This window comes from Cebidichthys violaceus, unplaced genomic scaffold, assembly GCF_023349555.1.
Source record: "Cebidichthys violaceus isolate CVI_PGR_0920_01 unplaced genomic scaffold, fCebVio1.0.p SCAF_15, whole genome shotgun sequence".
In the NCBI taxonomy this organism is placed as follows: Eukaryota; Metazoa; Chordata; class Actinopteri; order Perciformes; family Stichaeidae; genus Cebidichthys; species Cebidichthys violaceus.
The window spans coordinates 10,630,526-10,658,293 of record NW_027176318.1 but is presented as its reverse complement, the minus strand read 5'-3'; the positions used below and the strand labels follow the sequence as shown (position 1 = coordinate 10,658,293).

Below are 27,768 nucleotides of genomic sequence, written 5' to 3'. Positions count from 1 at the left end.
ACTGATTTCTCATATGCCAGACAATATTTAAATCAAGTGACATTTCTCTTGTACTGACTCTTGTGCTATGCCTATTGTAAGAAGATTGAATTCATTCACCAGAACCCACTGATATTCAATCTTGTGTGATTCATATTTTGACTGATCAATCATTTCTGCTCATTCTGCACCCAACACTCTCAGCATGTTTTCTTCTGTAAGCTACATCCCATCTCTTTGTTTGATATTGGTGTGCATTATTAACAAGTTCTCTTTTCTACAATCATCTGTGTTTATGTATGTTAAAGCAGCACTAATCAGTAGTGGATCAAATGTTTTGTTAAAGGCGTCGCTCATAGGGAAGAACCAGCAGAGAAGTCTCAACCAATTCTGTAGTTCCCTTCAGTTTGACCAACCCTTCTCAGTCTGTTTTGGAATATTATTTTGGTTTTCTGGTCCACTTTTGTCAAACCTTGATAAACAGACTGTACACTACCTTCCCAGCACAAAAGAACAACAGTCTGCAACTAGCTGGTGAACATATAGTTCAGCATTTAGCGGCTGAAGAGCCTGTTATCGCCCTTAGGAAAACCCAAACAGAGCTAAAAGGAGAGAGAATATTGGATTTATATTGATGATGTGGCCAAAAACTATTGTTAAAAAATATTGTGTTTTCAACTGTGTTCTTCTTATTTCAATGTTTAAAAATACAAACCTGTCTGACGAAAATGTAAAGCCATGATGTATGCATTACTTAAATACAACTCCAAATGTTGATTCCCCTTTTAATATATGCTTAATGTTACATGATTGGTGAGCTAGAGGCCTAAAAGACCTTTAAGCATAATTTGCATGGTCAGTTGTTGATCTTTGTAGAACTTTTACATGATGTCATTAGTAGGTGTCAGTTCATTAGGCTACACTGCACAACTTGTAGTGTTAGCTACAGCTTTGTGTCCATACAAAGGACAGGTATTTCACAGGTATTTGTCTGCACCATTGCTGGGCATCCCTGCAGACAGTATGAGGCCAACGTGGGCAGATCTCCGCTCACTTCCCCCAATAGGAAGCAGGATTTCCTCCTGTCCTCTTTTTCTACTGACTTGTATCATCACTGCACTCCCCCCGCGGACCTCCCGGGGGCTACTATCCCACGAAAAACCCCTCGCATCAGCAAAGTGCTGCAAACCTCATTTAATCCTCATTTGCTCTGGCTCAGTAATTGTGCAACTGTCACATTCGTGATCGGATGTGAAGCTTCCCGCTTCTGAAACTTCTTCAAAGCCAGTCTTGCTGAATGACATCTGCTCTCTGGCACACATTTAGTACAGACTGAAAGGCTATTTATAATCAATCAACAATCTGAGATAAAGGCAATATGTTGAAAGCCTGCTTGGATAAATTAATTCCCAGAATTCATCACCCGGTTCCTCTCTTGCCTTTGATTTATTAAAAATAGAAACACTGTCCCACCTTGACACTATGAGTTTTCTTGAAGTAACAGCGGTGATTTTCAGCCGTTAGATAGTGAGCTGTGATTGCTCGATTCCCACTTCCTGTCTTTCCTTTTTTCTCTGCCAAAAAAACGTCTGTGGAAGCTCATGGAAATTGCTGTCGTTTGACCAACCTTAGCTCCCCATGTGACAGGATACCCATCGGTGTGATTAAGGGGGGAAAGCACCATCTCTCTGTGTCATTGTTGCTCCATGTCACACATCTTGGCACACACCAGACCACTTCTCTCATGACTGGAAAACTCTCCTACGATCACATCCACCACTGAGAGCAACCTACACACTGGAGGATAATGTTACCCTGTTCAAATGTTGCCGTGGTGCTCTGTCTCCTGCAGGTCCTCTGCATTACTGCAGACATAGGTACGTACCCCGGACACATTTTGTCTGTTCTGAGTAAGTCTTACGAGAGTGATCGGATTGTAAGTACATTTGTTGATGCTGTTCTGTTCTGCTCCAGACAGTGGCTCCTTCCTGATCTTCAACGAGAACCACAACAAGTGCATAAAGGTGGAGAGCGCCACGTCCATAACGGTGGCCCGCTGTGATCCTCATGCCAAAGATCAGCAGTTTCGTTGGGCCTCCGAGTCGCGCATCCTCAGCCTGTCCCTCAAGCTCTGTCTGGGGGCCACAGAGATTAAAGACTGGGTGAAGGTGCTCCTCTTTGAATGTGACGAGAACAGTGACCTCCAACATTGGCAGTGCAAGAATGAGACCCTCTTTGGCCTTAAAGACCAGGACCTGCACATGAACTGGGGCAACCGCAATGAGAGGAACATAATGATCTACAAAGGCTCAGGGCTCTGGAGTCGCTGGAGGATATTTGGCACCCAGGGTGACCTTTGCTCAAAGGGTTTTCAAGGTAAGAATTGTGGGGACACAATCAATTTTAATAAAGACAAAGCCCCAGTAGAGTCTAATATTGATAAATGTTGAAAGGGTGTTTCAGAAAGTCCTGCTAAAGGGTTTTTCATGTTAGGGTTATTTAATTTTCAATAAAGTAAAGACAAAACTAAACTTTTTACAAGCAATATTACATTCAGCAAATTGGGATTTTTAGACCAACATGGCTGTAAACTACATGTAAAGAAACGCCTGTTTAGGTGATGGACTCACTAACAACTCTTTTTGACAACGTGTTTTGATAAGATCAAATCAAAGTTGAGATCCCGTGAAATCTGCAGACTGGTGGTGGGACTTGAACCCATCTGCGACTCAACTAAAATTAGTCTTGTTTGTAAATGAGGGCGAACTAACAAATCTACCTACAGCAGAGGGTCTACGTCAAGAGCGGCGGTGTAAATGGTTCACTAGCCAAAAGTATGCGGACTACCCCGTCTGTCTATGCTGCACCTCGTCTACTTTGTATACAATGGTAGACGATAGTGTGAGGGAGGCCCTTTTTCAACATGTCAACACCATTGTGCTTAAAGCAGGTCCATAAAGAGACTCTTCTCTTAGATTATTTTTGAAGAACTTGACTGGCCGGCACAGGGACCTGAACCTCAATCCCATCAAACCCCATCTGGAGCTTGAATCAGGCCTTCAGTGGACGACCTCGCTAATGCTTCTGTGGATGAACGGGTGCAAAACCCTGCAGCCAGGTTCCTAAGTCTTGGGGGAAAGCCTTCCCAAAGAGTCACTGTTATGGCAGCATGAAAAAGCCCACAGTCAACAATCATATTTCAGTGTAATGATCAAGTGTCCACGTTATTTTGGCCGTGCACATCTAGTAGGCTGCTGATTTGCAGGCTTTGCTCGTGTTTTGATTGTCTTTAACTTCACGATCTGTGTCTCCTCAGAGGTTTTCACGATAGGGGGCAATGCCTTCGGAGGGCCCTGTCAGTTCCCATTTAAGTTCAATGAGAAGTGGTACGCTGAATGCACTAAGGACGGTCGCTCAGATGGACAGCTGTGGTGTGCGACGGAGAGAGACTACGACAAAGCCAAGAAATGGGGCTTTTGTCCCAGCCCAGGTAAGAAACATCCACGATAATCCAACAGCTCTTGGAGAGATTTCGTTGCACAATTATATGAAGAATTCTGTTAATCCATGCAGAATTATCTTGTTGGTCTGTAATGCCTCTAAGCGCTATCGTTGAAGAGGTCAGTGCTGACAGGTCTGGTTTCTGACCCCCTCCTCTCCCCCAGCAGAACAACACTGCTACTTCCTCTCATGAGTTGTCAACACAGCGCTGTCCTTGTTTTCCTCTTCTCTCAGGCCCGTCGTTCCCCTGCCGCTGCTCTAAAACTGGGGAAGGAAAAGAAAGATCTCACTTTTGCTATTCTTTTTTTTCATGAAACACAGCACAGTCCTACTGGGGTGTCAAAGATGTTTCTCAATTATCTACTTTTTTTTCTGTTTTCAGACATTCATTGTCCTTAAAATCCATTCAGGTCAACAGATAACGCTGCTTTTACCTCATGAAGTAAATCATGTTTGATCGTTTCGTGTCTCTCTCGACCACAATGCAGCAACCTCAGGTTGGGACACTGACCCGGTCACGGGGGTCCAGTATCAGAGGAACGCACAGTCTGTGTTGACCTGGCATCAGGCCAGGAAGAGCTGCCAGCAGCAGGGAGCCGACCTCCTCAGCATTGTAGAGCTACACGAGCAGTCATACATTTCAGGTACGAAATCAACCAGTCACTCATACTACAATGTTGTATCGTTGACCTTTGGTAAAAAAAAAACAAAAAAAACATTATAATGTTTGGGTTGACGCAGGGTTGACAAATACTTTGGGAACATCTCTGTGGATTGGACTGAACAGCTTGGACTTTGAGAGCGGATGGCAGTGGAGCAACGGAAACCCGTTCAGATATTTAAACTGGGCTCCAGGTATGTAAAGACATGCGCTGTGACAGGAGCAGGACCTTATTGTATGTGACCAGCTGTATGTAAACTTCTCCTATTGTTACATATTGACAGTTGCCTGGGCCAATGTTTTTCCAATAGGTCATCCCTCGTCAGAGCCCGGACTCACCTGTGCGACCCTAAATGCTGCAAAAGCCTCAAAATGGGAGAGCAGCGCCTGCACCAAGAAACTTGGCTACATTTGTCGCAAAGGAAACTCCACCAGTCTGCCGCCACCGCCATGTAAAATAACATAATTCACAAATGATCTGGCTTATTGTTAGAGTGAGTCCGAATGTGTTCTCACCTCTCTTGGTCTCTCTCTCCACAGACAAAGACCAGCCCAGCTTCTGCCCCAGTCACTGGATTCCATATGCAGGTAACTGTTACTACCTGCAGAGGAACAAGAAGATGTGGAACGATGCGTTGGCTGCGTGCCACAAAGAGGGAGGAGATTTGGCCAGCATACACAATATAGAAGAGCAGAGCTTTGTCATATCTCAGTCTGGATACTGTAAGTGTGCAATAAGTCTGTTTTTTTTCCTCCAGTGATTTGTTGGGTTTTTACAACAATCACCTACAGTATGCTAAAAGTAATGCTTTTGGAAACCTTTGATAATAGAGAACCTTTTTATTTTAAAGCATTAGTTGAACATCTTGGGGAATATAGTTATTCGCTGTTTCACCAAGAGAAGATTGATACTACTGTCTGCACAATACATGTGAGGGTAAACAGCCAGCAGCTAATTAGCTTAACGTAGCATAAAGACTGGAAACGGGGAAACAGCTCGCCTGACTCTGTTCAAAGATAACAAAATAAACCTACAAGCACTTCTAAAGCTCATTAAGTAGCATGTTATATTATATCCTTTTTTGTTGAACCAAGATTCCAAGAAGTCACTGCTTCGGGACAGGAAATAGTGCGGCACAACACCACCCGTGCAACCCCAGCGTGATTCTTTCACACTTTATTTTTTTAGAGATTAAACTAATAAAATGTACTTTGTTTGTTTGTGAGCTTTAGGGGTGCTGATAGGTGGATTTTGTTACCTGTTGACAGTTTATCAGTCTTTGTGCTAAGCTAAGCTAAGCTAATCGGCCACAGCATCATATTTAGCGTACAGAAATGTCAGTGCTATCGATCCTCTTATTTAGATGACGAATAATCGCATTCCCCAAAATGTTGAGCTCTTAATTTAAAGAACAAAAACACCAAATACAGAAGAAATCAAATGCGAGAAACATTAACATCGACATGTGCATTTAAACCCGTCAGTGCCGACAGATGTGCTCTGGATTGGCTTGAATGATCTGAAGAACCAGATGCTGTTTGAATGGTCCGACCACTCCCACGTTACCTTCACCCAGTGGCAGAGTCATGAGCCGTCTCATGCCACCAACCTGCAGGAAGACTGCGTTGTCATCAGAGGAAAGGTAACAAATGCAAAAGGCAATGGACGGAGTGATCAATGTGAGCGGTGCTGTTCTCATCTGCTGGTTGTGGCCCATACAGGATGCGAGGTGGGCTGACCATATGTGTGAGAAGACGTACGGGTACATCTGTAAGAAGAAGGCCTCCACTAGACCAGCTGAAGGCGCCGAAGAGGAAGCCAACCCGGGCTGCAAGCTTGTGAGTGATGTGATTTCATTCAATATAACGATCATACAACAAAGCTTTTATCAGATTTAGTCTCACTGTGTGTTTTTCATCATCACAAGGGCTCGATCAGATTTGGCTCTTATTGTTACAACATTGGATCTGAGACAAAATCCTTTGATGAGGCAAAACGGACATGCTCAGAGGCTGGTGCTTACGTGGTGGATGTGGCTGATAGGTATATTTTCTTATTCAAGTTGTTCATGTAAAAATGTTCCCCATATTTAATTTCTTTATTTTGAAAAGATGTCATTGCTCACCTTTCTGCTTTCATCTTGTTTTCATGCAGATATGAGAATGCCTTCTTGGTCAGTTTGGTGGGTTTGAGACCAGAGAAGTACTTCTGGACCGGTTTATCCAACACGGACGACATTAACACTTTCAAGTGGACCACCAGAAGAAAAGTCACGTTCACTCACTTCAATGTGGGCATGCCAGGTACAACACATCTCTCTTCAGCTGTGTATCTGTTGTATCTGTGGAATGTTGTCTGATGCAGCAGGTTCTATGTGCTCTTTATCTATGAATTACATTTCAGTTTAAAGATAATTAGCAAATGTCAGCATGCTGAACTCAAAGCACCTCTGTGCCTACATGCAGCCTCTCAGCACATTGCCTCTGGATCTCATTATTTACTCCATACCTTCACACCTTTTGAGCTCAGTTTATCGATACCCCCCCCCCCCCCCTTTTCTTTTGGCGCGTTTAATAAAAGACAGAAAACAGGGATGCGTTGCCATGACGACTGGGGTTGTCGCCGGATTATGGGACGTCGTCGCTTGCAGCAGCAAAGAGAAGTACATCTGTAAGAAACCAGCAGAGGGGGTACACGTGACGACAGTCCCGCCCACCACCCCGGCCTTGAGCTGTGAGTCCGGCTGGACCCCCGCCGCCAAGAGGAGCGTCTGTTTCAAAGTAAGAGGACTAACTGAACTAATGTGGGAAAATGGTGCAATTTTAAGAACACAAAACTCAACATATCTTTTTTTTCCACTCATTAAAAAGCTTTACAAAAGATCTAATCCCGAGAAGAAGAATTGGCTTGAAGCGCAGGTTTTCTGCAGGGCCTTGGGAGGGGACCTGATGAGCATACACAGTACGCAGGACCTGAACAACGCTCCGTATGTTTCCTTTGTGTATATGTGTATATATATATATATATATATATATATATATATATATATATATATATATATATACATATATATATACTGTATATGTGTATTGCATAAACGTGTATGTCAGAATTTGTATTATGCTACTCAACCAAGCAAGTAATCAGTACTGTTGTTCTCTGCTGTCATTAAGGTTTCATTCCTCTGATCCAGCCTGGATTGGCCTCAGCCTTGGTACCAATGCAGGTTTCGAATGGTCCGATGGGTCACCTGTATGTAGCACCTCATTGTTGTCACAAAAGGCTTTGCTCATTGTTATTCTCAACCCTGGCCCTAATTATGTGTATTTCCCCAAAAACTGTGACCTAGTTCGGCTTTGAGAACTGGGGCTACGGGGAACCGAACAACCACAATGACAACGAACACTGTGCAGAAGTCCACTTTTACTACGGACGGCACTGGAATGATGCGCACTGTGAGGACTACAAGGACTGGGTGTGCCAGATAAGCAAAGGTAACACCGACCGGTCTCATCGTGGAGCTGCAGTTCACACAGAGACAAATAAGATCTGTGGTGTTTGAGTCGTGCTTTGCTCATCGTTAAGACCTCATGTTTCTTGTACTTTCAGGTGTGATTCCCAAACCTGAGCTTGTCACAGTTGAAACAGGTACATTTCAGCAGTGGATCATTTCTTTCTAAACTTTATATTAGCATTAGCATTTAGCTCAAAGCACCGCTGTGTCTGCATGGCTGTAGATCCCTGATACTGTATCTGAAAGACGTCTGATAACATCTGTTGTTCTCTTCACAGTGTACAACACCACCGAAGATGGCTGGCTTCTATACAATGACACACATTACTTCATCAACAAGGACCATCTAGACATGGAATCTGCTAGAGCTGTCTGCAAAAAGAGCTTTGGTGATCTTGCGGTCATCACGGGAGAGAGTGAGAGGAAGTTCCTTTGGAAACTGGCAAGAAATTCTCAATACTCACCTTTCAATACCCCCCAAAAAATTACAACATATTAGATGTTCTCAAAAAACTGATCTGATGTTGTGTCAAAAGAACCAAAAACCTTGTGTGTAACAATTGTTTTTGATTTAACAGTAATGTAATGTTTTTCTGACCATGATGTTCCAACAGATAGCAAAGGCCCATGAAGCGCAGTACTTCATCGGCATGACCGTGAATTTGGATAAATCATTCAGGTAAATCACACCACGCCGTCGGTGTGCTGGGTACTTCCCGTTAACCATCCGTCGAGGTCTCGTCTGAAATTTTATACAAAACATACGCAAAGATGTTTTTTCTTATTAGTGACGTCTTGTTTGTTGTCTCCTCTCCATTTTCAGCTGGGTGGATGACACACCTGTAACATACACTTCATGGGAACAAAACGAGCCCAACTTTGCTAATAATGATGAAAACTGTGTGACTTTATACAGGACCATGGGTGAGTCTAACGCTCCATACTGCGGTGGTTTCAGAAATAAAAGCTAGTGCGACTTATTGATGAATTTCTTTTTATTATTTATCCATTGTTCTCTATAAACTCTGCACATATAGGGCACTGGAATGACATTAACTGTGGTATGGAGCTACCTTCCATTTGCAAAAGAAGCAATAATTTTATCAATGCAACAATGGCCCCAACCACTATTCCTAAGGGAGGATGTGCACCAGAGTGGCTCGCTTTCCAAGGAAAGGTAATGATATATAACTGCTTACGACACGGATTACTCCAATACAACGCTGAGACTCCTACTCCTGCTTTTAGGATTCGATTTAAACTCTCAAATGTACTTAAATCTGTTCTGGTAAAATGTGTTTCACAGTGGGTACCTACTGTCCCTTTCCTTGTTATTCTAACACACAGTGCAAATCTTGTTTACACAGTGCTACAAAATAGTTGTGGGGGAGGACAATAAGAACTGGCAGGATGCCAGGAAGCACTGCATAAACCAGGGAGGAAATCTGGTTTCTATCACGAAGGAGAGAGAGCAAGGTGAGCGTTTTCTTTGTGTTCGTCTGTAAAGGCTACATTTCATTGTGCAGGGACGTAATTAAACCACAATTTGAAAGGGAGATAAAGTTGAATTGCGTCTTCCTTTATAGCATTCCTGACAATGCAGATGCTGAGATACAATGGCAACTTCTGGATCGGCATGAGCGACATCAACTGGGAGATGCACTTTATGTGGACGGACGGCAAAGCCATTTCGTTCACCAACTGGGCAAAAGGGCATCCGATATCAGTGCCTGATGGACGCTATTCATTTGATGATGAGGTCATTTCAACTTAAGCTCCTGTATTCAAAACTTGATCTGCCCAACTGTCCATCTCAACAATGTGATGGTCACATTCTTGCAGATTAGTTGACATGGGAAAATGTACTTCTATCACTAAACAACCTGTCACCGTTACAAAAGAACCTTGTATATCCTGACATCAGACATTTAAAATGTCTGACTGCTTTTTTCTGCCTCACAGACCTATGACTGTGTGATCATGGCGGGAGGCAACTCCAAAATGTCAGGATTATGGAAGGTGGGAGACTGTCACTCAAAACATGGCTTCATTTGCAAAAGAAACACTGGTGAGTGAAATGTGAGCAAAGCCACATCAACATGAGTTACAGTGATGTAGTTCATCAATTTAAAGTTTTGGGTTTCAGCTTGATGTTTCTTCCTGTTTACAAAGATTCTCAGATTGCAGTCCCAGCCACTACTGTGTTACCAAAGGCTTTCCAGAAGCTTGGCAATGACTCCTACAAACTGGTGGCCCAGAAGATGAAATGGGACGAGGCGAGGAGGCAGTGCCAAGCAGACGATGCAGACCTGGCCAGTATCCTGAACCCCGTCACCCAGGCGTACGTCACCTTGCAGATTGCCAAGCACAATGAGCCTGTGTGGATCGGACTCAACAGCAATGAGGTAAAAGGCTCTACCTCTTACTGTTTACCGCTAGTTCAAACAGGATTTCAAACTGAGACCTTTTGGCTCGGTTTCAACTTAAATCGAAGTTGTTGTTTTTTCACAGACTGGTGGGCGATTCAAGTGGATCGATAACTGGCTGCTGTTTTATTCCAAATGGGGCAAAAATGAGCCTAAAACCAACTATGCCTGCGTGTATATGGATGTGGACAAAACATGGAAGACTGCACCATGCAGCAACACCTACTATTCCCTTTGCAAGAGGTCACCAGGTCAGACAATCCCTCTGTTGGTTCTTCTGCACTATACACTGTAGATTACCGAACACTAGGCATGGCTAGCAATGCATTGTCCCGTCTCTGTTTCAGTCGTAGCACCCACTGAGCCCCCACAACTCCCCGGCAACTGTCCAGAACCAAAGAAACGAAAAACCTGGATACCTTTCAGAGGCCATTGTTATTCCTTCATGAACTCGGTGGTGAACAACTGGGCCCATGCCTCAGTTGAATGTCTGAAAATGGGTACGTTATGAAGAATTTTCACTAATGAATTACAAGTTGTATGTGTATGCAATTTTGACAGTGTGCTATTGTTCATCAGGTGCCTCTCTGGTGAGCATTGAGGACCCTCAGGAGAGTCTGTTCATACAACAGAACGTGGATCTTCTGCAGGACGATGCCAAGTCCTTCTGGATTGGCCTCTACAAGACTCATGAAGGTGAGCTTGTCTTGCAATTCCTTTTTTTCAACGTGTGAATAAGTTAATAAGCACTGTCCCGATTACATATAACACGGTACACTACACTCATAGACTGTAAATAAGAAAGGGACGAAGCCACCGTGACTTCACCCACTTTGAAGCCTCAAGTTCGTGACTTTGGCCGTCGCTGTCTTGGCTTTTTGCAACCACAAGTTCAACTGAACGCTGAATAACACATTTTTAGTCGACCAAAAAGGATAAAATTAACACCTCCCAGATCAGACAACACTGTGGTAGCGACCTGTCAATCACAAGGTAGCCACGCCCAAAAGCATACCCTGTTTTATCGTCTATTTTACTCCAAATGGGATCATGATTTACTAAATGAACATCATGCTGTGTTGAAGAAGACTTGAAACCAGAGATTGAGACCATAAACTCATGTTTACAATGTTTACTGAGGTAATAAATCAAGAGAGAAGTAGAGTCGTTTTCTCATAGACTTCTATACAACCAAAGGAGTCGCCCCCTGTTGGCTGTTAGAAAGAATGCCAGTTCAGGGCACTTTTGCAAATTAAAATATAATAAATAAGCAGATATGTTCATATATTGACACAATTGGATGCTTAGCTCTGTGGCTAAGGGACAAGAGGCACATGAGCTGAAGTTTACTGTGTCTGACTAAATAAACAAGCTTCCCCGTTTCAGATGAGTGGATGTGGATCGATAACAATGTTGTGGACTACGTCAACTGGAAAACAGGGATGCCAAAGTCCGATTCATGTGTGGAAATCAACTCTGAAAGTGGACAGTGGAGCACAACCTCCTGCGGCAGATACAAGTCTTACATCTGCAAAACAGCCAAAGGTACATTGAATCAACTGTTGTACAATTAATTTGACCCATCAGTCACTTACATTGAGCATTTATCCTCGTTTTTTCAGTTATTACACCTACAGAGAAGCCCCCATCTGTTGGTAAGTTATTTGACCGACATATTTTAAATATAATCTTTCAAACTCCAGTTATGTCACCGTTAATACTTCTGTATGTTTTGCCTCCCCAGCCCAAGTCGTTAAAGAAGCTTCTCATGGGTCTGCCGGCATCACTGTCGCTGTAGTGCTGGTTGTAATCGCTGTAGTTGGACTCGGTGCCTTCCTCCTCTTCCGTAAACGGATTCCCATCCCTGTCCTGGGAGAAAGCACCTTTGACAACAAGTTGTACTTCAACAATCCCATCCGAGCCCTTGTAGACACCAAGGGTCTGGTGGCCAACATAGAGCAGAACGAACAAGCATAAGACATGAGCGCGGTGTTAATCAGCACTATGAGGATGAATGATTATGGTTTCATTCTTCATTTTGGTTCACTTTACTGGTAACTGGATCTCAACCAAACCCTGTAATATTTTTCCATTTGAAGAGTTCTTTATTGAGGATAATGATTCATAATTATTATATAATAATTCATACGAACACTGGCATTGCACTTAGTGAACTAGGGACAAGATGATATGTGAACGATCCATAACGAATATTACATGATTATGTGATTTGTTAAATGTGTACAGTTTATTTTTTATTTTTACCAATCAAGATAATCAGGAGCGTTTGAAGACCAGTTAAGAATCATGACAGGTGAAGATGTTTTATTAGTACAATTATCAGATTTTTCTCAACCAGGATGCTTGTTATTACTCTCTGTGGGCTGCTCATCAGTCTGTTGATGCCTTACAACTTGTAAATAGATGCTGAATAAAACAAATTTAAAAACTAAATGGAATTTTTGTCTTTTCAACCACGATTTGCGGAGAGCTGTGATAAAATGCATCGAGACATTAAAAAGTGACTAATACTAAAAATGTGCAATGAACATGAGTTCTGGCACCATTACCTAATGCAAGCTAAATGCTAACATCAGCATGCTAACATACTCAAAGTGGCAAAGCTCACATGCTGATGATCGGCATTGTAATGTTTACTATGTTCACCTACTTATGCTAAAATGAAGTACAGCTGAGGCTGATAGGAATGTCATCAGTGTATTTGGTCATAAAACATAATTGGACATATTAATCTGATGGTGGAGCTAGATGAAAAGGTAAGGGGATGACCAAAGTCATTAGGATTCAACCTCTGGACACCGTTACATGGCAATAGTTGTTGAGAGATTTCGCTTTAAGCCAAAAAAGTCAACCTCTTTGCAGTGCTGGATGAAAAGTCAGGGGATCACCAAAGTCAGGAGGCTTCATCCTCTGGGGAACACAAATCTCTGTACAACATTTTATGGCAATCCACCCAATAGTTGTTGAGATATTTCAGTCTGGATTTAAGTGACGGATTGACCGACCGACCAAGTGACAAACCAACATTAGAACATATTCATGAGCCCTATTCTTCTTTGACTTGTTAAATATATGATATATGACCTTGATTTAGGGGATTACAGGGGTAAGAGTGGGATGGGGATTATGTGGAAATGTTGGGAAATTGTTGTTGTTTGGTGAAACTTCGACCCATGTGACAGGATCAGAGTATCCGTGTTTCTTTTTTTCTTTTTTTGAATGAGGCAGCGTTCTCCATGGAAACTGCAGCCCTCTGAGGCAGTCGCAGCTAATCCTCGGGAGATTTACTCAACTCTCACGTCTCATAAGAGGGTTTTATTTGCAGCACCAATGCCCAAGAATTCTCCCCAAACAAGCTCTGGGTCTTCGGTTTATCCCGTCGGAGGAGGGAAAGCGAACCTAGCTACAGCAGCAGAGAGGAGCAGAGGGGAGAACGGTTCATCTGGTAAGCGTTTTCATCTATTCTACCTCAGGTACGACTGCAGCTTTACTCCTCTTATTGCTCGGTCGGTGTGACCTGCAGGGTGCACAGCGTGGGAGGATGTTGGAAGGTGCTTTGGGAGAAAGCTCTGCATGTTTTGCTCTGCATGTTTGATCTTAGATGACTCAGAGATCATAGAGAATACAAAAAATGTTCATATTACTGGTATGTGTACTGTCTAAATATTCGTACAAATTGTATTTTGATGTTTTGGTTCATTGTTCTTGAAACTTTCATGCCAATAAAACCCCATTTAGAATTTGAATAAAACATATTTTTTATAAACATTCAGACTTTCATAGGTGTGGATCTCTACGTCGTTACTTTGTGGTAATAATAGCTTTTCCCTGCTCAATGTTTTCCTCAATGTTCATTTTTTTCTCCACAGTCTCCCCCTCCATGCCCCTGAGCTCTCTCACTTGCCTGCACTAATCCCTTTGTTGTGGACCGAGGGGCCCAGGCTTTGGCTGACCGATCAGCACTGTAAGGGGCTGGTTCAGCTGAAGGGAGCCCATCGAGCCCTCCTGTCCTCCACCAAATCAGACGGGCCTATCATTAACGCCTCTCACAGCTCTTCCCTCCTCTCGTTCACCTTGATTCAAATTTCTCTCTCAAGCCACTTGTTTGTGTCCATCATCTCAAGTCCTGAGCCAGCCTTGGGAGCTTAAGGAAGTCGGACAGCCCCGGTGGGAACATGCACTTCAGGGGCGGTGCTCCCACTTTGCTGCTGCTGCTGCTGCTTCTTTGTCAGCTGGAGGTGAGAGGGCAGGAGCGGGGGTACCTGCAGGAGGCTCTCAGGGCCTTGGAACTGCCCCCGGGTACCGACGAAAAGCCACAGCTCCAAAAGAACCACACGGGTATCCTGATCACCAAGCTCCTCCAGGATGTGCACTGTGCAGAGCGGACCGGCACCTCACAGGATGTCTGTGGCAAGGTAACTCTGTCTTATTCTTACCAATAACAACTTTTACATCCATATGCTAAGTGCTTATTATGTGTTCATCCCACTCCTGCCTGCCGGTTTCAAGAAACATGCTTGTTATGGCTGGAATGTGAGTGAATGTGGAGGCTTAAGTCCCTGACCTCTATGGGGCATTCATGCTGAGTGGCTTTAGACATCCCTCAGTTTGACATAATAAACTGGAGTTAGAGGCACTTCACATGTTTGTGCAGGCGGGCTGACAATAGGATTACGTGCGTGTCGAGCCTTGAAAGTGAGGTTTTCAAAATGAAGAGAGAAGCGTTCTACTTTTTGTAATTTCTTGCTGAATAGTCTGCTCCCTCTGACAAATGATAATGCTTTGCTCTTAGCCTTCTGTATTTTTGTGTGTGGGTCTCATTGGGCACAAACAGCAGCACAAAGCTAGCATTTATCTGGGAAGCAGAGTGCAGTGTGTGCAGGAGAAAATAGGCCGTTTTATCAAGCGGACTCCTCTTCTACGCTCACTCGCATCTCAATCAACACTCACATGATCTTTCTGCGACTTTCCATCCTTAAAATCTGTATTTCTTCTTCTATCTTCCTGTTCTTGTTACAGTGCCTGACACCAGACGTAGCTCTCTCTGTGCTAGAGGATGATGGGAAGGCATACCTCACTGAGGGGGACTACCAGCGGATCTCCACTGTTCTGCTGTACTACATAATTAACTTGCAAGACCTGTGTGTGTCAAATGCCGCCTCCCTTTCCTTGTCCTCCTCATTTGGGAACTATCAGTTCTACCTTTTGGCCCTGACCAATCTGCACCCGGCTGAGGACAACCTGTTCCTGTCATCCAGAGAAGCAGAAAGTATTCTGCAGCTCATCAACAAGCACTACGACCCCTCCAATCAAGACGCCTTATCTGATTTGCAAGTAAGGAATTTTGATCTGACAAAATCAATCCCGTCTCGACAGGTGCACCTGATGATCTAACCTTTGGTTCCACAGTGTATTGATGCCGCTCACCTCTTTGAGGAGGTTAACGTTCAAGAAAATCCAGGTGCTGGTGTTTCCTCTGTGCCCAAACTGGCTGCTGCCATCATCAGCCATATCCTGCAGGGCCGCTGTTTCACACGGAGGAACTTCCCGTCTCCTGCTTTCTTTACCGACTACATCTTTCAATCCCTAAATTGCACAAGTGACCTGCAGACAATAGGTAAGTTCAAGAGCACAGTTGGCATTTAAACTGACATTTGCTTCTTTTTCTATCTATTGATCATGTTTCCTCTGCTGGTATGAGGCAATTTGATCTTATTCTCATTCTATGTGTTATTTAAACTTACAATAACTGAATTTTCTGCCACTTGGGGCAGCTGGAGCAAGCTATAACCACAACACTGGAAAACAGATCAACATTGGAATTCATTTGGAGTCGAGTGAAATTCTGACCACCTGGCAATTCTCTTTTAGCTGTTTTTGGTCTCTAACTAAGTCTTTAGTCTGTCTGCCGTTGGGTGCTGAGCAGCTAGTGTACAGTCGGTTAATCAGAGCTTTTTCACACAAAAAAATAGCTGCCTGCTGCTATTGATTATAGCAGCTTTGACTCGTCACTCTTGCCTATAAGTCAATTCTTCATTTGAAGTGTCGCTGGCACTGAATAGGAGGAATGAGTCATCACGCATGAAAGAGCAACGAACCCTCCTGAACGATTTTCATCACAAAGAGGGTCTAAATATCAGATACTTTACCATACACGATCATCTTTTTACGTGAAAAGGGTCAAATTCATTATTAAATACTGGCACAATATGCTGGCTCTCTGCAGGTTCAACCCAAAATCTCAGTGCTGTATTGAACTTTAATACTGGATGCAACGGTTAATGACCAGTCATCCGTGTCACTGTTTCTTTAGCTCTATTATTCAACCTCATCTGCATAAAGTGGCATTTTGTCCCATTAAGACGCTGAATAATTCTGCTGAATCTCGCCTGGTGCACAGTATCATGATGCAGTGATGTCTTTGCTCAGATTTAGAGGAGTTGCTTCATCATCTGGGAGTAGGCCGGGAGTCACACTCTCACAACAGGAAGAGGCGGAGTTCACAGAAAGGAGCCGGGCCTCAGCCGGATGGTTGCAACCATGAAACCGGTGGAATAAGCAGGGAGTGGGCACAGGTGAGGCTGAGGCACATGTTTGATTTCCTGCACAGAGAATCACGAGAAGCGTGATGTCATTGCTGTAACCTGCATGCAGTTACTGTGAGGCTTGATGTAATGAGCCTCCTACTCATCCACACATGTGTCTCTTCTTTTGAATCTAATCAGGTCTGTTATTCAGCCAATCAGCTGTTGGATATTTTTGCTCTGAATCCTCATTTGCCAATTTCCAAGGAGCACTTCAGACAAATGTGCCCTGCCATCATTCAGCAGTTGCTAGGCAATGCCTGTGAGTCTGCAGAGCAGAAAGGAAGAGGATCTCTGCCCACTGCTCTTGAGAGTAAGACATTCTACCTGTACTGTGTTATCACTTAGCTGCCCCTAAAGGTCGAATGGGAGATTGGCCGTGGACAGACACAGAGGTGCACACTCACTCACAGATGCACACATGCGACTGATTGCATGGTTCTCCTGGGGTAGATAATATGTCTTTTGTAAATGTTCTTTGGTTTATTAATACAAAACAGCTGTACAAAAAGACGAAAAATATTGTCCTTGTAAGATGGATCTTCAGAGTGGTGTTGTCTTTTATTTCATGTTGTGATATTATCAGCCAGAACTTTTAATCTTAATATCTGGACAGGGAAAAACTGTGTCTCTGCTCCCTGCAGAGTACGGCTACAGCACGGCGGCCGTCCTGCTCATCACGGTGGGCTCCATGCTCGGTATCTGCCTGATCTTCTTCAACTCCTGCCAGGAAACCTACACACTCGTCCTGCAGCTGTTTGTGGGCTTGGCGGTGGGAACCCTCTCAGGAGATGCACTCCTGCACCTCATACCACAGGTATAGAACACAGAGCCACTGCGTCACACCTCTGTAGCTGTGAGTCAAGCGCCATACATGCAGAAAGAAACTCTCTGTTGACTGTGGAGTAAATGTCCAATTTTTTTCCTCCCTGTCTCCTTTGGAGATCCTTGGCCTCCACGATGACACTCACAGTCACGATGACCAACACTTTGCGGACGAAAAAGAGTATCTGTGGAGGATTCTGGGCATAATCACAGGGATCTACGGCTTTTTCCTCATTGAAAGACTCTTTTCCCTCTTCGTTCCTCCTCATGGCCATGTAAGCGTTTTGTTATTGCAGCTCTTATCAATTTAATGAAGGAGAAGGGGCTGATATTGTTCATCTAGCCAGAGGTAGAACTTTTAGTTTTCCATGAACAAGCAAGTTTGTGCAGAGCTGATTAGTTGAGCAACAGCGGTCTCGTGGTCTTTCTTTTGTCTGCAGAGTCACGGTGACCTTCCCTTAGAGCTCAACTGCAATGGCCAATCACAGAGGGGCAAGTCCATCTCCACCATACAGCTGGTGAGTCTCAGCACTACCCAGAAACATTGTTCTTGGCAGAAAAACCTGATTCCCGTCATCGTTCCCTGTTATGTGCTTGTTAGAGGAGATGCAGGGAACATGACAAGGCAGTTACTGGAAGTTAAACAGCAAGGTATTAAAACTGTGCCTCATGCCAAGTGCCTAGAAGAGAGAGGAAACACTAAAATGATGAGATGTAAGGTGCTATATTGCTACAGTTATCTTGCAATTGTAGATGATTGAGCCAGTGCTGTGTCACAAGTTCAGACGGAGCACTGCTCTTTGGTTTGATCAAGTTTGCTGTCACACTACACTACTGTCAGTTTGAATGGCAGGAGCAGGATGTTTCAACCATTTATCTGTTCTGTATCTGGTATACATGTATGTAGAATTTGTGCAACAAAACTATCCATTGCTCCCAAGAAACAAGAAGCAGCTGTCGCAGCGGCGGCTACGTTAATACAATGGTTACATGTTGTGTTTACTCTGCTGTACCACTGTGGAGTTACTAAAGTCAATATATTTTTTCTTTACTCCCACACTACTCCTCCAGTTAAGCATCAAGGAAGCACTAATGCACCGGTGATAAACAGTGGAGATTAGCTAGAGGACACTGTCGATGGGAGAACAACCTTTCAGTCACAGCGCAATGTTTAGTCTGCACACATGAACAGCATAAAACAATCGAAAAACACATGTAGGATCAACTTAATCCATTGAATCCATGTTGAAATTCAAAACGGCGACTGAAATTCACTTGCATGAATTTTCCTGCGCTGCTTTTATATAACAACGAAGAGTGGTGTGGGAGGGAGTGAAGGAACAGGGCACGTAGGATGTTGGAGAATGAGAAGTATTGAATCATTCAGAAAGCTCTTCATGCCCGTGTTGAATGCACACTTGAAAACCTGTACATTTCGGACACAAAGACGGGTCACTCACGTGGAAATAGTCCTATTTTCCAACCATCTTTGTTACATAAAAATATCCTGTATGGGTGAATTTGCCTTGATTTCTGAAATTGGAATCGAAGGTTGAAAAAGAGAGCATGCTGTGAATCACTATCTGTACCCTGCAGGGACCGGTGGATGACTTGGAGTGTATAGAAGCGTCTCCTGAACACGTTGACACTAGGAGACCTTTACGTCAGAGTAAGGTCCTTCAGCGTGAGCTGCACAACACGGATGAATGTGATGTACTTTGTAATTAGTCGCCTGGCACGACAGAGCATTTGTCACGGTCTGAGGATGAGGCTCAGCGAACACTGACTCCCTTTTGTGTTCCCAGTACAAGGCGTTCCTCTGCTGGCCGTGATGGTAATCGTGGGAGACAGCCTTCATAACTTTGCCGACGGCCTGGTTGTCGGGGCGGCCTTCTCTTCCTCGGCCGAGACCGGCATGGCGACCACCGTGGCCATCCTGTGCCATGAGATCCCGCACGAGATGGGTGAGAGGTCACGGTCACTCGCTTTGGGAGCTTTTGTTATATTTTGGCTGAGGCCAGGAAACACTCTTTTTTGTTGTCTGCTTTCTGTCTCAAAGGGGACTTTGCAGTGTTGTTGAGCTCTGGACTCTCCGTGAAGACCGCTGTGCTGATGAACTTTCTCAGCGCTCTGACGGCCTTCATGGGACTCTACATCGGACTGTTTGTTTCCTCAGACATGGAAGTGCAGCGGTGGATCTTCGCCGTTACTGCTGGGATTTTCCTCTATTTGTCACTGGTCGAAATGGTAAAGAAGTCTTTATTTAAGGATACGGCTGGTGATACTCCACATTTCAGCTATCATCAACAAATCCCATTAAAAAAAGACCAAAAGAAACAATTAATGAAACCCAGTTAGAAGTACTTTCCTCAGTGATTGTTTTAGCTGCATGTCCTGTTCTTTGTAGTCTCCATCATTCCTAAATCTGCTTAGCTTGTGACTTTGATAGGACTCAATTGTCTCTGTTGGCCGTAGCGTAGCAAAGACACTGACAGTTTAACTTGCACTTGACCCACATGTGCGCAGTTTGATTGACAGCCCTCCCTGCGTTCTTCACAGCCGTTGGATAAAAGCCAGATTTCAGAACAGTGTCTGTCCTGCAAATGGTTTGACTTTTCATAACTGGAGCCAATCAAAATGCGGGACATAGTCTCAATATGTCAATATCTAGTATGCTTACTCTGCACTAGAGCATCAAATGTGTACTAATGTGCAGCTGATAACAGTCACCAACAAACCGTATCAATGGTTTTGGTCTTTGCATGGGATTTCTTGACAATAACATAAATATAGAACAATACCAGCCTCTTCTAGAAATAATCCTCTTTCTATCCAATACATCTATCAAAACTGTTGTTATTCTTTCAGCTTCCGGAGATGAGTCGGGTGAGGACCGACAGGCCGTGCCTCATGTTTCTCCTGCAGAACCTCGGCCTGTTGATGGGTTGGGCCTGTCTTCTGCTCCTCGCACTCTTTGAACATGAACTCAAATTCTAAATGCCGGTTATGTGAGTCGTGACGTCAAATCTCTTCGCAGAGGGTCGAGTCGAAACAAACGTTGACTCGTGTGCACAACCGGGATGTTATAACAAGTCATTACTGGTCAACGAGTGAGCGTTTCATGATGTTGTAGTCTCAGCACTGGATGGTAAATGTACGTTAGCTGTACGAATCCTCTCTTTTTTTTATACTTGATTTATTTTTGTATGTATCTGGACACTAAATAGTTTAAACTCTAATAATGACCATATTTGGCAGATTTGGGTACAATTGTGCACATCTGTTGTTCCGTCAAATATGTACGTTGCCTCAGACAATCAAATCAAAGTCATTCCTCACAAGCAAAGTATAAAGTATTGTAAATGTACTTGTTTTGGTTTGCATGTATTTGATGTCAGTGTCTTTATACTGATTGGGAAAAGTGTAGTTAAAAAGACATTGAGTCAATGACTCAGGATATATAACGCTTTCTTTTACAGGCTCATAATTTCTGCATAATTTACGAGTATATTTGCCGATCAAAGTCTCTTGAAAGAACTGTGAAACGTTGACTAATAATAAGGAATGGTGTTAATTCAGTACACTTCCAATCAATAAATTCTGATTAAATCGACATGTGGTGATTTAGTGTCGCCCTTCCACCAACTGGAGACTCACAGACAACACATCTTAAAAGGATATCCAGATCTTTAGTCCGTCTTTCGTTGGATCTTGCAAAGTAAGCATTTATGCTGAGGAAATCCATATTTTCATAAATATATGTACCTATATATATATATATATATATATATATATATATATATACATAGTGCTTTCCAGGAAACTTCCCAAGACATTGTTACAGAAATGATTCGAAAATTACACGAATACTATTTTTATGCAAAACCTGATTGGCTTGATGAGAAACTCTTATATTTGGTGCAAAGAATCGACTAACCCCTCTCTGTTAGGCATAAGCTGCCCTGAAATACATTCATATCTGAATTCCTGTTCAGAGAAATGTTGCTCTCTTTGAGCTCCTCATCTCAGAGGCATTGTTCTTTGTCTTTGAGGCCTCTCTGTGATCCAATACGAGGGCACTTCCACCCACCTGAGCTACTTGTTCTCTTCATCCACCAACCTGGATGACTAACGCTCGCTGTTCAAGACAGAAACTCCGGAGCGATCCGGCCCACACAGCGCACACTGCTCTTTAGCGGCCAGAGTGGGCCTGCAGGAGGAGGTGGAGGATGAAGAGAATGTGACGAATGCATCAGCACAATGAGATAAATTAAATGCAGCAAATCAACTTATTTGTACATCAAATTGGATTTGTGATATTGAAAGAATGAGTGGGCTTAAGAGAAGATTTTGCTGTTTTTTTAATCAGCTTGCTGTGATTAAATTCTGGTGCTCTCAGCATCAACATATTTCTGTAAAAATGTAAACAAACAGCCGTCGAGCCATTTCCTTATTTGTGTTGGGGATTAGTTTCATCGCACAATTTGCGTGGCGATTATGTTAATTTGCCATTCCACGCTTACTATCGAAGTGCAAAGTCAGTTGTGTTCACAGTGTCATGAGATTATTTGGCTATCGCATCAGAAAAAAGCTGACACCATTTATTGTGACTTCCCGAGTAATGTTCAAACAATAGCAGGAAGTCTGTTGCATTTTCTCTTATTCTAGCAATTTTGCTGTTATTTTGGAAATGCCAACCCCTTTGGCATTTCCAGGGAAGCTTCAGGCCTACTGGTATGTGTGCGTGTGTGTGTGTGTGTGTGTGTGTGTGTGTGTGTGCATGTGTGTGTGTGTGTAAGAGGCATTCTTTTGGCATGTGTGCGTCTTTTCAAGGCGACTGCTGTCGGGATGGAGGAAGGAAGAGCTTTTTATCTGGACCGTGTTGGTGTGAGCGCTGTCAGAAGAGGAGTTCAGCTCCAGGGTCGTCGGGGCAACAGAACACACAGAAACGATAGGAAATGCCAAGACACAAAAAAAATAAAAGGAAATATAAAAATGTTTTCCCTTTGATTAGAAAGGATCTGGCTGAAATCATATTTTGCACCTGTTATTGTTATCACAGAAAAACAGCTGGGATCATCTTATAGTGTGTCATTTTAGTTGTATTCACAATATTGACACAGTGTTTTTTAAATGTAAGAAGCCTTGCTAAGTGTCTTAACTATTTTGACTAAAAACTGCTCGTTTAAAGGGGTGCTACATCAATTTAGAAGGGTGCTTTCATAGAGTGGGGAAAAGAGATTTTTTAAAAACACTTGATCCTACATTTCCCATAATGCAACCCAATAGTATCTTTCATTTGACCATCTGCGCCGAGTAAACACCCACATCTTTCAAACTCCACGAAATCTGTAACGCCAGCTTTCTTGTTAAACATTTTCCTCCAATCCCACGCCGAGATAACTACTTTTCATAAGACATCGTACAACTGTTTCCACGGGCTGAATAATACAATAACCATAACCAGGTCTGACTTTGATGAGTACAATCAGTGGAGTGGCCCTTTAAAATGCAAACGCACATGAAACCACTAGAGGGCAATAATAAATAAAACTTTAGCGCTGTCTGTGGTGGAAAGTTGTCTGAAGAAGGGGAGCAGTAGATAGTGTGTGATGCACATCCCTTTATGCAGGTATGTGCATCACAACGTGAGTCTGATACATTAGACCGAATGACAGAGAGGCTCGAAGTAGTTCACCTGAAGCAGTTCTGTTTTAGTACATGTCTTCAGACAAATCTATTGAATATGTACCACTTACATCTAGAGCTGAAACAATGAGTTGATTGATGGTGATTGATTAATCGTTACACTTGTTTGATCAAGCAAAAAAAGGGCAAATATTTCTTTTGTTGCAGCTGTTTAAATGTCAAGATCTGTGTGTTTTATATCATTGTATATTGAATATATTTGGGTTTTTGACTACTGGTCCGATGAAATAAGACTTTGGATTCTGATTCTGCTTTCTTTCTTTTTTTTACATTTCGTAGACCAAACAATAAATTCTAGATTGAATTCACTTCCTTAATTCATCTATTTATGTTGTAAGTGTCCCAGTTTTCATACAGCGAAAACTCTTTAAACAGCAATGACGTTGAAATCTACATTTGGCTTCAACAGTCAGGAAGCAACAATGTAAACCTGTCTTAATAACAATGATGATGATCATCTGACCTGCTCACCCGTTCCTCACTCAGTAGATATTCTAGTCAGGTGCTCCAGTAAGCGTTGTCGGTATGAAAGTGACAATACCAGAACCTTAAACCCAAAGCAGCTAAATATAATTCAGTCATCATTCATTTTATTCATTAAAAATGTGTTTGTTTGTACTGTGACACGTCACTACGTCTGATAACAAAACTTCCAGCATTTATGTTCTTCTGCCTTCCTTTCACCAATCATCTACCTTCTTGTTGTCAACGTTTCCTTTTCACCCAGAACTGTTTTCACTCAGTGTCACTTAAATTCAAAGCCTACAATCAGTCACAGTTAATAACAACGATTAGGCACCACAGTTGGCACATTTCTTTTAATAAATGATATATTTTACTCTGTTTTCTGACATAACCATATCATCATCATCGTGAAATATAAATCTAAGCTGTATACTGCAAATAGCCATGTATATATACTGTAAATATATACCTATTTCGTGTATAATAAGGGATATAATCTATAGAAACAATTTGACTTGTATACAGACAGTGCATGTTGCTGTTTATTGATGCTCACCTGTACATAACACTACTCCTTGTTCTTGGCTGTATGACTATTTCCATGCATATATTATTTCTAACAAATGTGTTAGAGGGAATAATATCTCCACTTGGTTTTGTGGTTCTAATGTATACAAAAAAAAAACTGTGCATCTTTATGTATTTGTTCTGATTCTCAGCTTGCAAGCTGTTATTCATCCTCTCGGTGCGGAGAGAAGGCAGAGGTGTTGGCGTTGGATGAGGGCGCGTGGAGCAGCCAGTGTGGGTTCGGCACAGTAGGAGGGCGCTGCTGAGGGAGGTTCTGCGGTGCTGAAGGCTATAATATCCGAGAATTCAAACCATCATCATCTGAACTAGCTTTTCTCAAACCCTCTTCCGCACAAGCCCCTCCTTAAAACCCTACTGGCTCAAAAGTTGGAAGATTGTCGGCGCTTCAGTTCAGCTGCAGCGGCGCCTCGTTTTCTTCTCGTTAAACTGATTTTAAAATAATAATAATAATGCCGTTGACTTTTCATTATTGGACACAACCGCTGCTGCACCTGTCCACACCGAGAGGTTTAATTCAAATGGTGTAATGGTCGTCAACAATACTCCAGAAACAAGAGCCGCAGCAGCACTTCTGGACAAACACATGGACTCGCTGGAACATCCGACGTCACAAGTAAGTTCATTCAAATGTTAAATGACAAGTTCGTCCTTTAAGTGACGTGTCACAAGTCAGCTCAGCGTGCGAGAGAAGCAGGTCGGCTTCAGCTCACCTGTCCACTTCCTCGCTCCCATTGGTGGCTGCTTGCTCAAATTAACTTTTGATTACGTAACGTTAGTGAGCCCCGAGGACACCACCTCGCGACTGCCCGTTTTTTTTTTTTAATTCTAACGATTGATTTTAATTAAAAAATGTCGTCGAAACTGCTGCTGGTGTAAGACAGGTAACATTTTAACCTTAGTACTTTAAACACAGGTAACGTTTTAACCTTAGTACTTTAAACACAGGTAACGTTTTAACCTTAGTACTTTAAACACAGGTAACGTTTTAACCTTAGTACTTCAAACACAAGGAACGTTTTAACCTTAGTACTTTAAACACAGGTAACGTTTTAACCTTAGTACTTCAAACACAGGTAACGTTTTAACCTTAGTACTTCAAACACAGGTAACGTTTTAACCTTAGTACTTTAAACACAGGTAACGTTTTAACCTTAGTACTTTAAACACAAGGAACGTTTTAACCTTAGTACTTTAAACACAAGGAACGTTTTAACCTTAGTACTTCAAACACAGGTAACGTTTTAACCTTAGTACTTTAAACACAGGTAACGTTTTAACCTTAGTACTTCAAACACAGGTAACGTTTTAACCTTAGTACTTCAAACACAGGTAACGTTTTAACCTTAGTACTTTAAACACAGGTAACGTTTTAACCTTAGTACTTTAAACACAGGTAACGTTTTAACCTTAGTACTTCAAACACAGGTAACGTTTTAACCTTAGTACTTCAAACACAGGTAACGTTTTAACCTTAGTACTTTAAACACAGGTAACGTTTTAACCTTAGTACTTTAAACACAAGGAACGTTTTAACCTTAGTACTTCAAACACAGGTAACGTTTTAACCTTAGTACTTTAAACACAGGTAACGTTTTAACCTTAGTACTTCAAACACAGGTAACGTTTTAACCTTAGTACTTTAAACACAGGTAACGTTTTAACCTTAGTACTTCAAACACAGGTAACGTTTTAACCATAGTACTTTAAACACAGGTAACGTTTTAACATTTCATTAGTTTTTTTCTCTACTTTTTACATCTCTAGATAAAACACATTTTGGTGCGGTGGTAGAAGTATTTGCATCATGTACTTATATAAAAGTAGTGATTACCACAATGTAAAAATACATCTTTGCAAGTGTCTTACCTGTCAGCAAAGTTTACTAATATCAAAAGTACTCATGTATTGATATGTATGCAGCTTTTTAATGTTGTAGCTGCTCAAGTAAATCTAATTTCAACAATATGGTGTTGGGTGGTTACAATTGTAACATAATATCATATTTCAATAACTGGTTTTGAATAAAAAACAAAGTAACTAGCGGTCGGATAAAGATAGTGGAGTAAAAAGAGCAATATTTCCCCTCTGTAGAATATTAAACTAGCATGAAATATAAAAGCAAAATGATACTTGCGTAAATGTACTTGTAACTAAGTACAGCCTTAGGTAAACATATTACAGATCTCATTCTCATACATTAAAGTACGTTATTCAACGTGCATCGTGTCATGTGTATTTGGCTTATTACGGTTAATTGAATCTCATACTGTTTCTCCAGACTTGTCTTTGCAGCTCAAACTGTTCTTCCTCAGAATATCCTCAGAACATCCTCAGAACATCCTCAGAATATCTTCAGAATATCCTCAGAACATCCTCAGAATATCCTCAGAATATCTCTCTATATGATTAACATGCCTCGGGGGGAGGGGGGAGAACGGGCTAGAATAAAAGGCGGATTTGAAATGAATCTCTGTTTTTCAGTTGCCACTAGCAACACGCACTGTGTGAACACTTGAGCCGAGTGCATTCGTTTCCCAGACCCTCATCATATCAGCTTGCATATTAGAGACCACCCACATAATCGCCATTGTTTTTATGATACCTGTCATAATGTTGCACTTCAAATAAAACACTGAAAGCCGTACTTAGCTAATTTAACTCAAAGTGAGGCTCTTTACCCACAGCAAGAGGACAGCTTCACATTTTGTACACAATGTACATATGGGCACGAAAACAATACATTAGGATACGCTGGAGAGGACGTGGACCTCTTCTTTAATAACTTCACTCTGTCCTTTTTGGTTCTCTGTAGTCTCAAGGCAAAGGAGCTCGAAGAAAAGGCCGATTTAAAGGTTCAGATGGCAGCACCTCCTCCGACACCACAACCAACAGCCTGGTTCGCCAGGTAAGAACCATTTCAACTTCGGGTTGCAGACGTGGCTTAGGGGTGACCCGCAGGTCCTCAGTCAAATCCGGCATTTCTTGTCATCTCTCTACTATCAGCTGTCGGATACATTTTAAAGAAGAAATGCAAAGGCAAAAGGTGCCATGGTGCCCTAAGGAACAGAAAGTTTTTGACAAGGTCCAAAGGTATCTGATCACTCTGTGCACCATAGTGAACAATAACACTTCCTGAATACAGTTCCTTCATTCAGGAATGCAACATGCCCGAGTGTGTGTGTTAATCCCTGACGGTAAATGCAAACTGGCATAAGAGCCTCGGCCTCAGTCATCATCATCCATCAGCGATGAGATGTGCATTGCAGTGAAAGCCCTCTGTAAACACTGTTGGGTACAGTATGTTAAGTGGAGGCCTCTCCTCCGTGCTGCATCCTCAGCGGTGACACAGTGGCCTGTTATAAAGCAGACCCTGCGAGGTACACACTCGACGCGTCTGGTATTTGTTGAGCAGAACCTGCAAGGGACAGGACGGGCCGGGTTGAGGATGCGCGCCCCCGTCTTAAATGTTTCTGCCTTTTTTGGAGGAGGCGTAC

General features: G+C 42.6%; 3 protein-coding genes across 5 annotated transcripts in view; all 3 read left to right on the top strand.

The window, feature by feature from the left end:
- The first annotated feature begins 1,699 nt into the window (after nucleotides 1-1,699).
- mrc1a (mannose receptor, C type 1a) lies at nucleotides 1,700-12,536 on the top strand. Its single transcript, XM_068709956.1, has 30 exons — nucleotides 1,700-1,856; nucleotides 1,954-2,355; nucleotides 3,296-3,469; nucleotides 3,969-4,124; nucleotides 4,222-4,335; nucleotides 4,453-4,593; nucleotides 4,682-4,864; nucleotides 5,627-5,784; nucleotides 5,864-5,980; nucleotides 6,070-6,185; nucleotides 6,297-6,445; nucleotides 6,723-6,922; nucleotides 7,013-7,128; nucleotides 7,316-7,394; nucleotides 7,492-7,636; nucleotides 7,752-7,790; nucleotides 7,935-8,098; nucleotides 8,271-8,335; nucleotides 8,480-8,580; nucleotides 8,694-8,833; nucleotides 9,024-9,132; nucleotides 9,243-9,415; nucleotides 9,619-9,724; nucleotides 9,829-10,061; nucleotides 10,168-10,333; nucleotides 10,430-10,582; nucleotides 10,662-10,778; nucleotides 11,469-11,627; nucleotides 11,705-11,737; nucleotides 11,827-12,536. The coding sequence occupies exons 1-30, from the start codon at nucleotides 1,787-1,789 to the stop codon at nucleotides 12,057-12,059; spliced, it is 4,311 nt and encodes a 1,436-aa protein (XP_068566057.1). The 5' UTR covers nucleotides 1,700-1,786; the 3' UTR covers nucleotides 12,060-12,536.
- A 1,475-nt stretch (nucleotides 12,537-14,011) lies between these two features.
- On the top strand, nucleotides 14,012-20,879 carry LOC137871892 (zinc transporter ZIP12-like). Of its 2 annotated transcripts, XM_068709954.1 has the most exons (12): nucleotides 14,012-14,518; nucleotides 15,123-15,437; nucleotides 15,513-15,720; nucleotides 16,533-16,678; nucleotides 16,829-17,000; nucleotides 17,332-17,504; nucleotides 17,632-17,787; nucleotides 17,953-18,030; nucleotides 19,109-19,181; nucleotides 19,318-19,476; nucleotides 19,572-19,759; nucleotides 20,381-20,879. In XM_068709954.1, exons 1-12 carry the CDS (start codon nucleotides 14,279-14,281, stop codon nucleotides 20,507-20,509), a joined length of 2,037 nt encoding a protein of 678 aa, XP_068566055.1. In that variant the 5' UTR covers nucleotides 14,012-14,278; the 3' UTR covers nucleotides 20,510-20,879. The 2 variants fall into 2 exon arrangements, with proteins under 2 accessions (XP_068566055.1, XP_068566056.1); XM_068709955.1 differs by lacking the exons at nucleotides 14,012-14,518; nucleotides 15,123-15,437; nucleotides 15,513-15,720; nucleotides 16,533-16,678; nucleotides 16,829-17,000 and having other exon boundaries at nucleotides 17,388-17,504; nucleotides 17,661-17,787.
- Nucleotides 20,880-24,411: 3,532 nt separating this feature from the next.
- The window catches only part of cacnb2a (calcium channel, voltage-dependent, beta 2a), a 54,804-nt gene continuing 51,447 nt past the window's right edge, over nucleotides 24,412-27,768 (top strand). The window contains exons 1-2 of one of the 2 annotated variants that reach the window (XM_068709947.1): nucleotides 24,412-24,887; nucleotides 27,087-27,179. In XM_068709947.1, coding sequence (XP_068566048.1) covers nucleotides 24,801-24,887; nucleotides 27,087-27,179 — 180 coding nt within the window. In that variant the 5' untranslated portion in view covers nucleotides 24,412-24,800. The remainder of the gene's footprint in view (nucleotides 24,888-27,086; nucleotides 27,180-27,768) is intronic. The other variant, XM_068709949.1, reaches the window with a different exon arrangement.

Coding starts and splice junctions, on each gene's coding strand:
- mrc1a (XM_068709956.1), top strand. CDS start 1,787: ATGTTACCCTGTTCAAATGTTGCCGTGGTGCTCTGTCTCCTGCAGGTC. Junction 3,470..3,968: donor GGGCTTTTGTCCCAGCCCAG/GTAAGAAACATC, acceptor ACCACAATGCAG/CAACCTCAGGTTGGGACACT. Junction 7,637..7,751: donor GGTGTGCCAGATAAGCAAAG/GTAACACCGACC, acceptor TTGTACTTTCAG/GTGTGATTCCCAAACCTGAG.
- LOC137871892 (XM_068709954.1), top strand. CDS start 14,279: ATGCACTTCAGGGGCGGTGCTCCCACTTTGCTGCTGCTGCTGCTGCTT. Junction 17,505..17,631: donor TCCTGCACCTCATACCACAG/GTATAGAACACA, acceptor TCTCCTTTGGAG/ATCCTTGGCCTCCACGATGA. Junction 17,788..17,952: donor TCGTTCCTCCTCATGGCCAT/GTAAGCGTTTTG, acceptor TTTTGTCTGCAG/AGTCACGGTGACCTTCCCTT.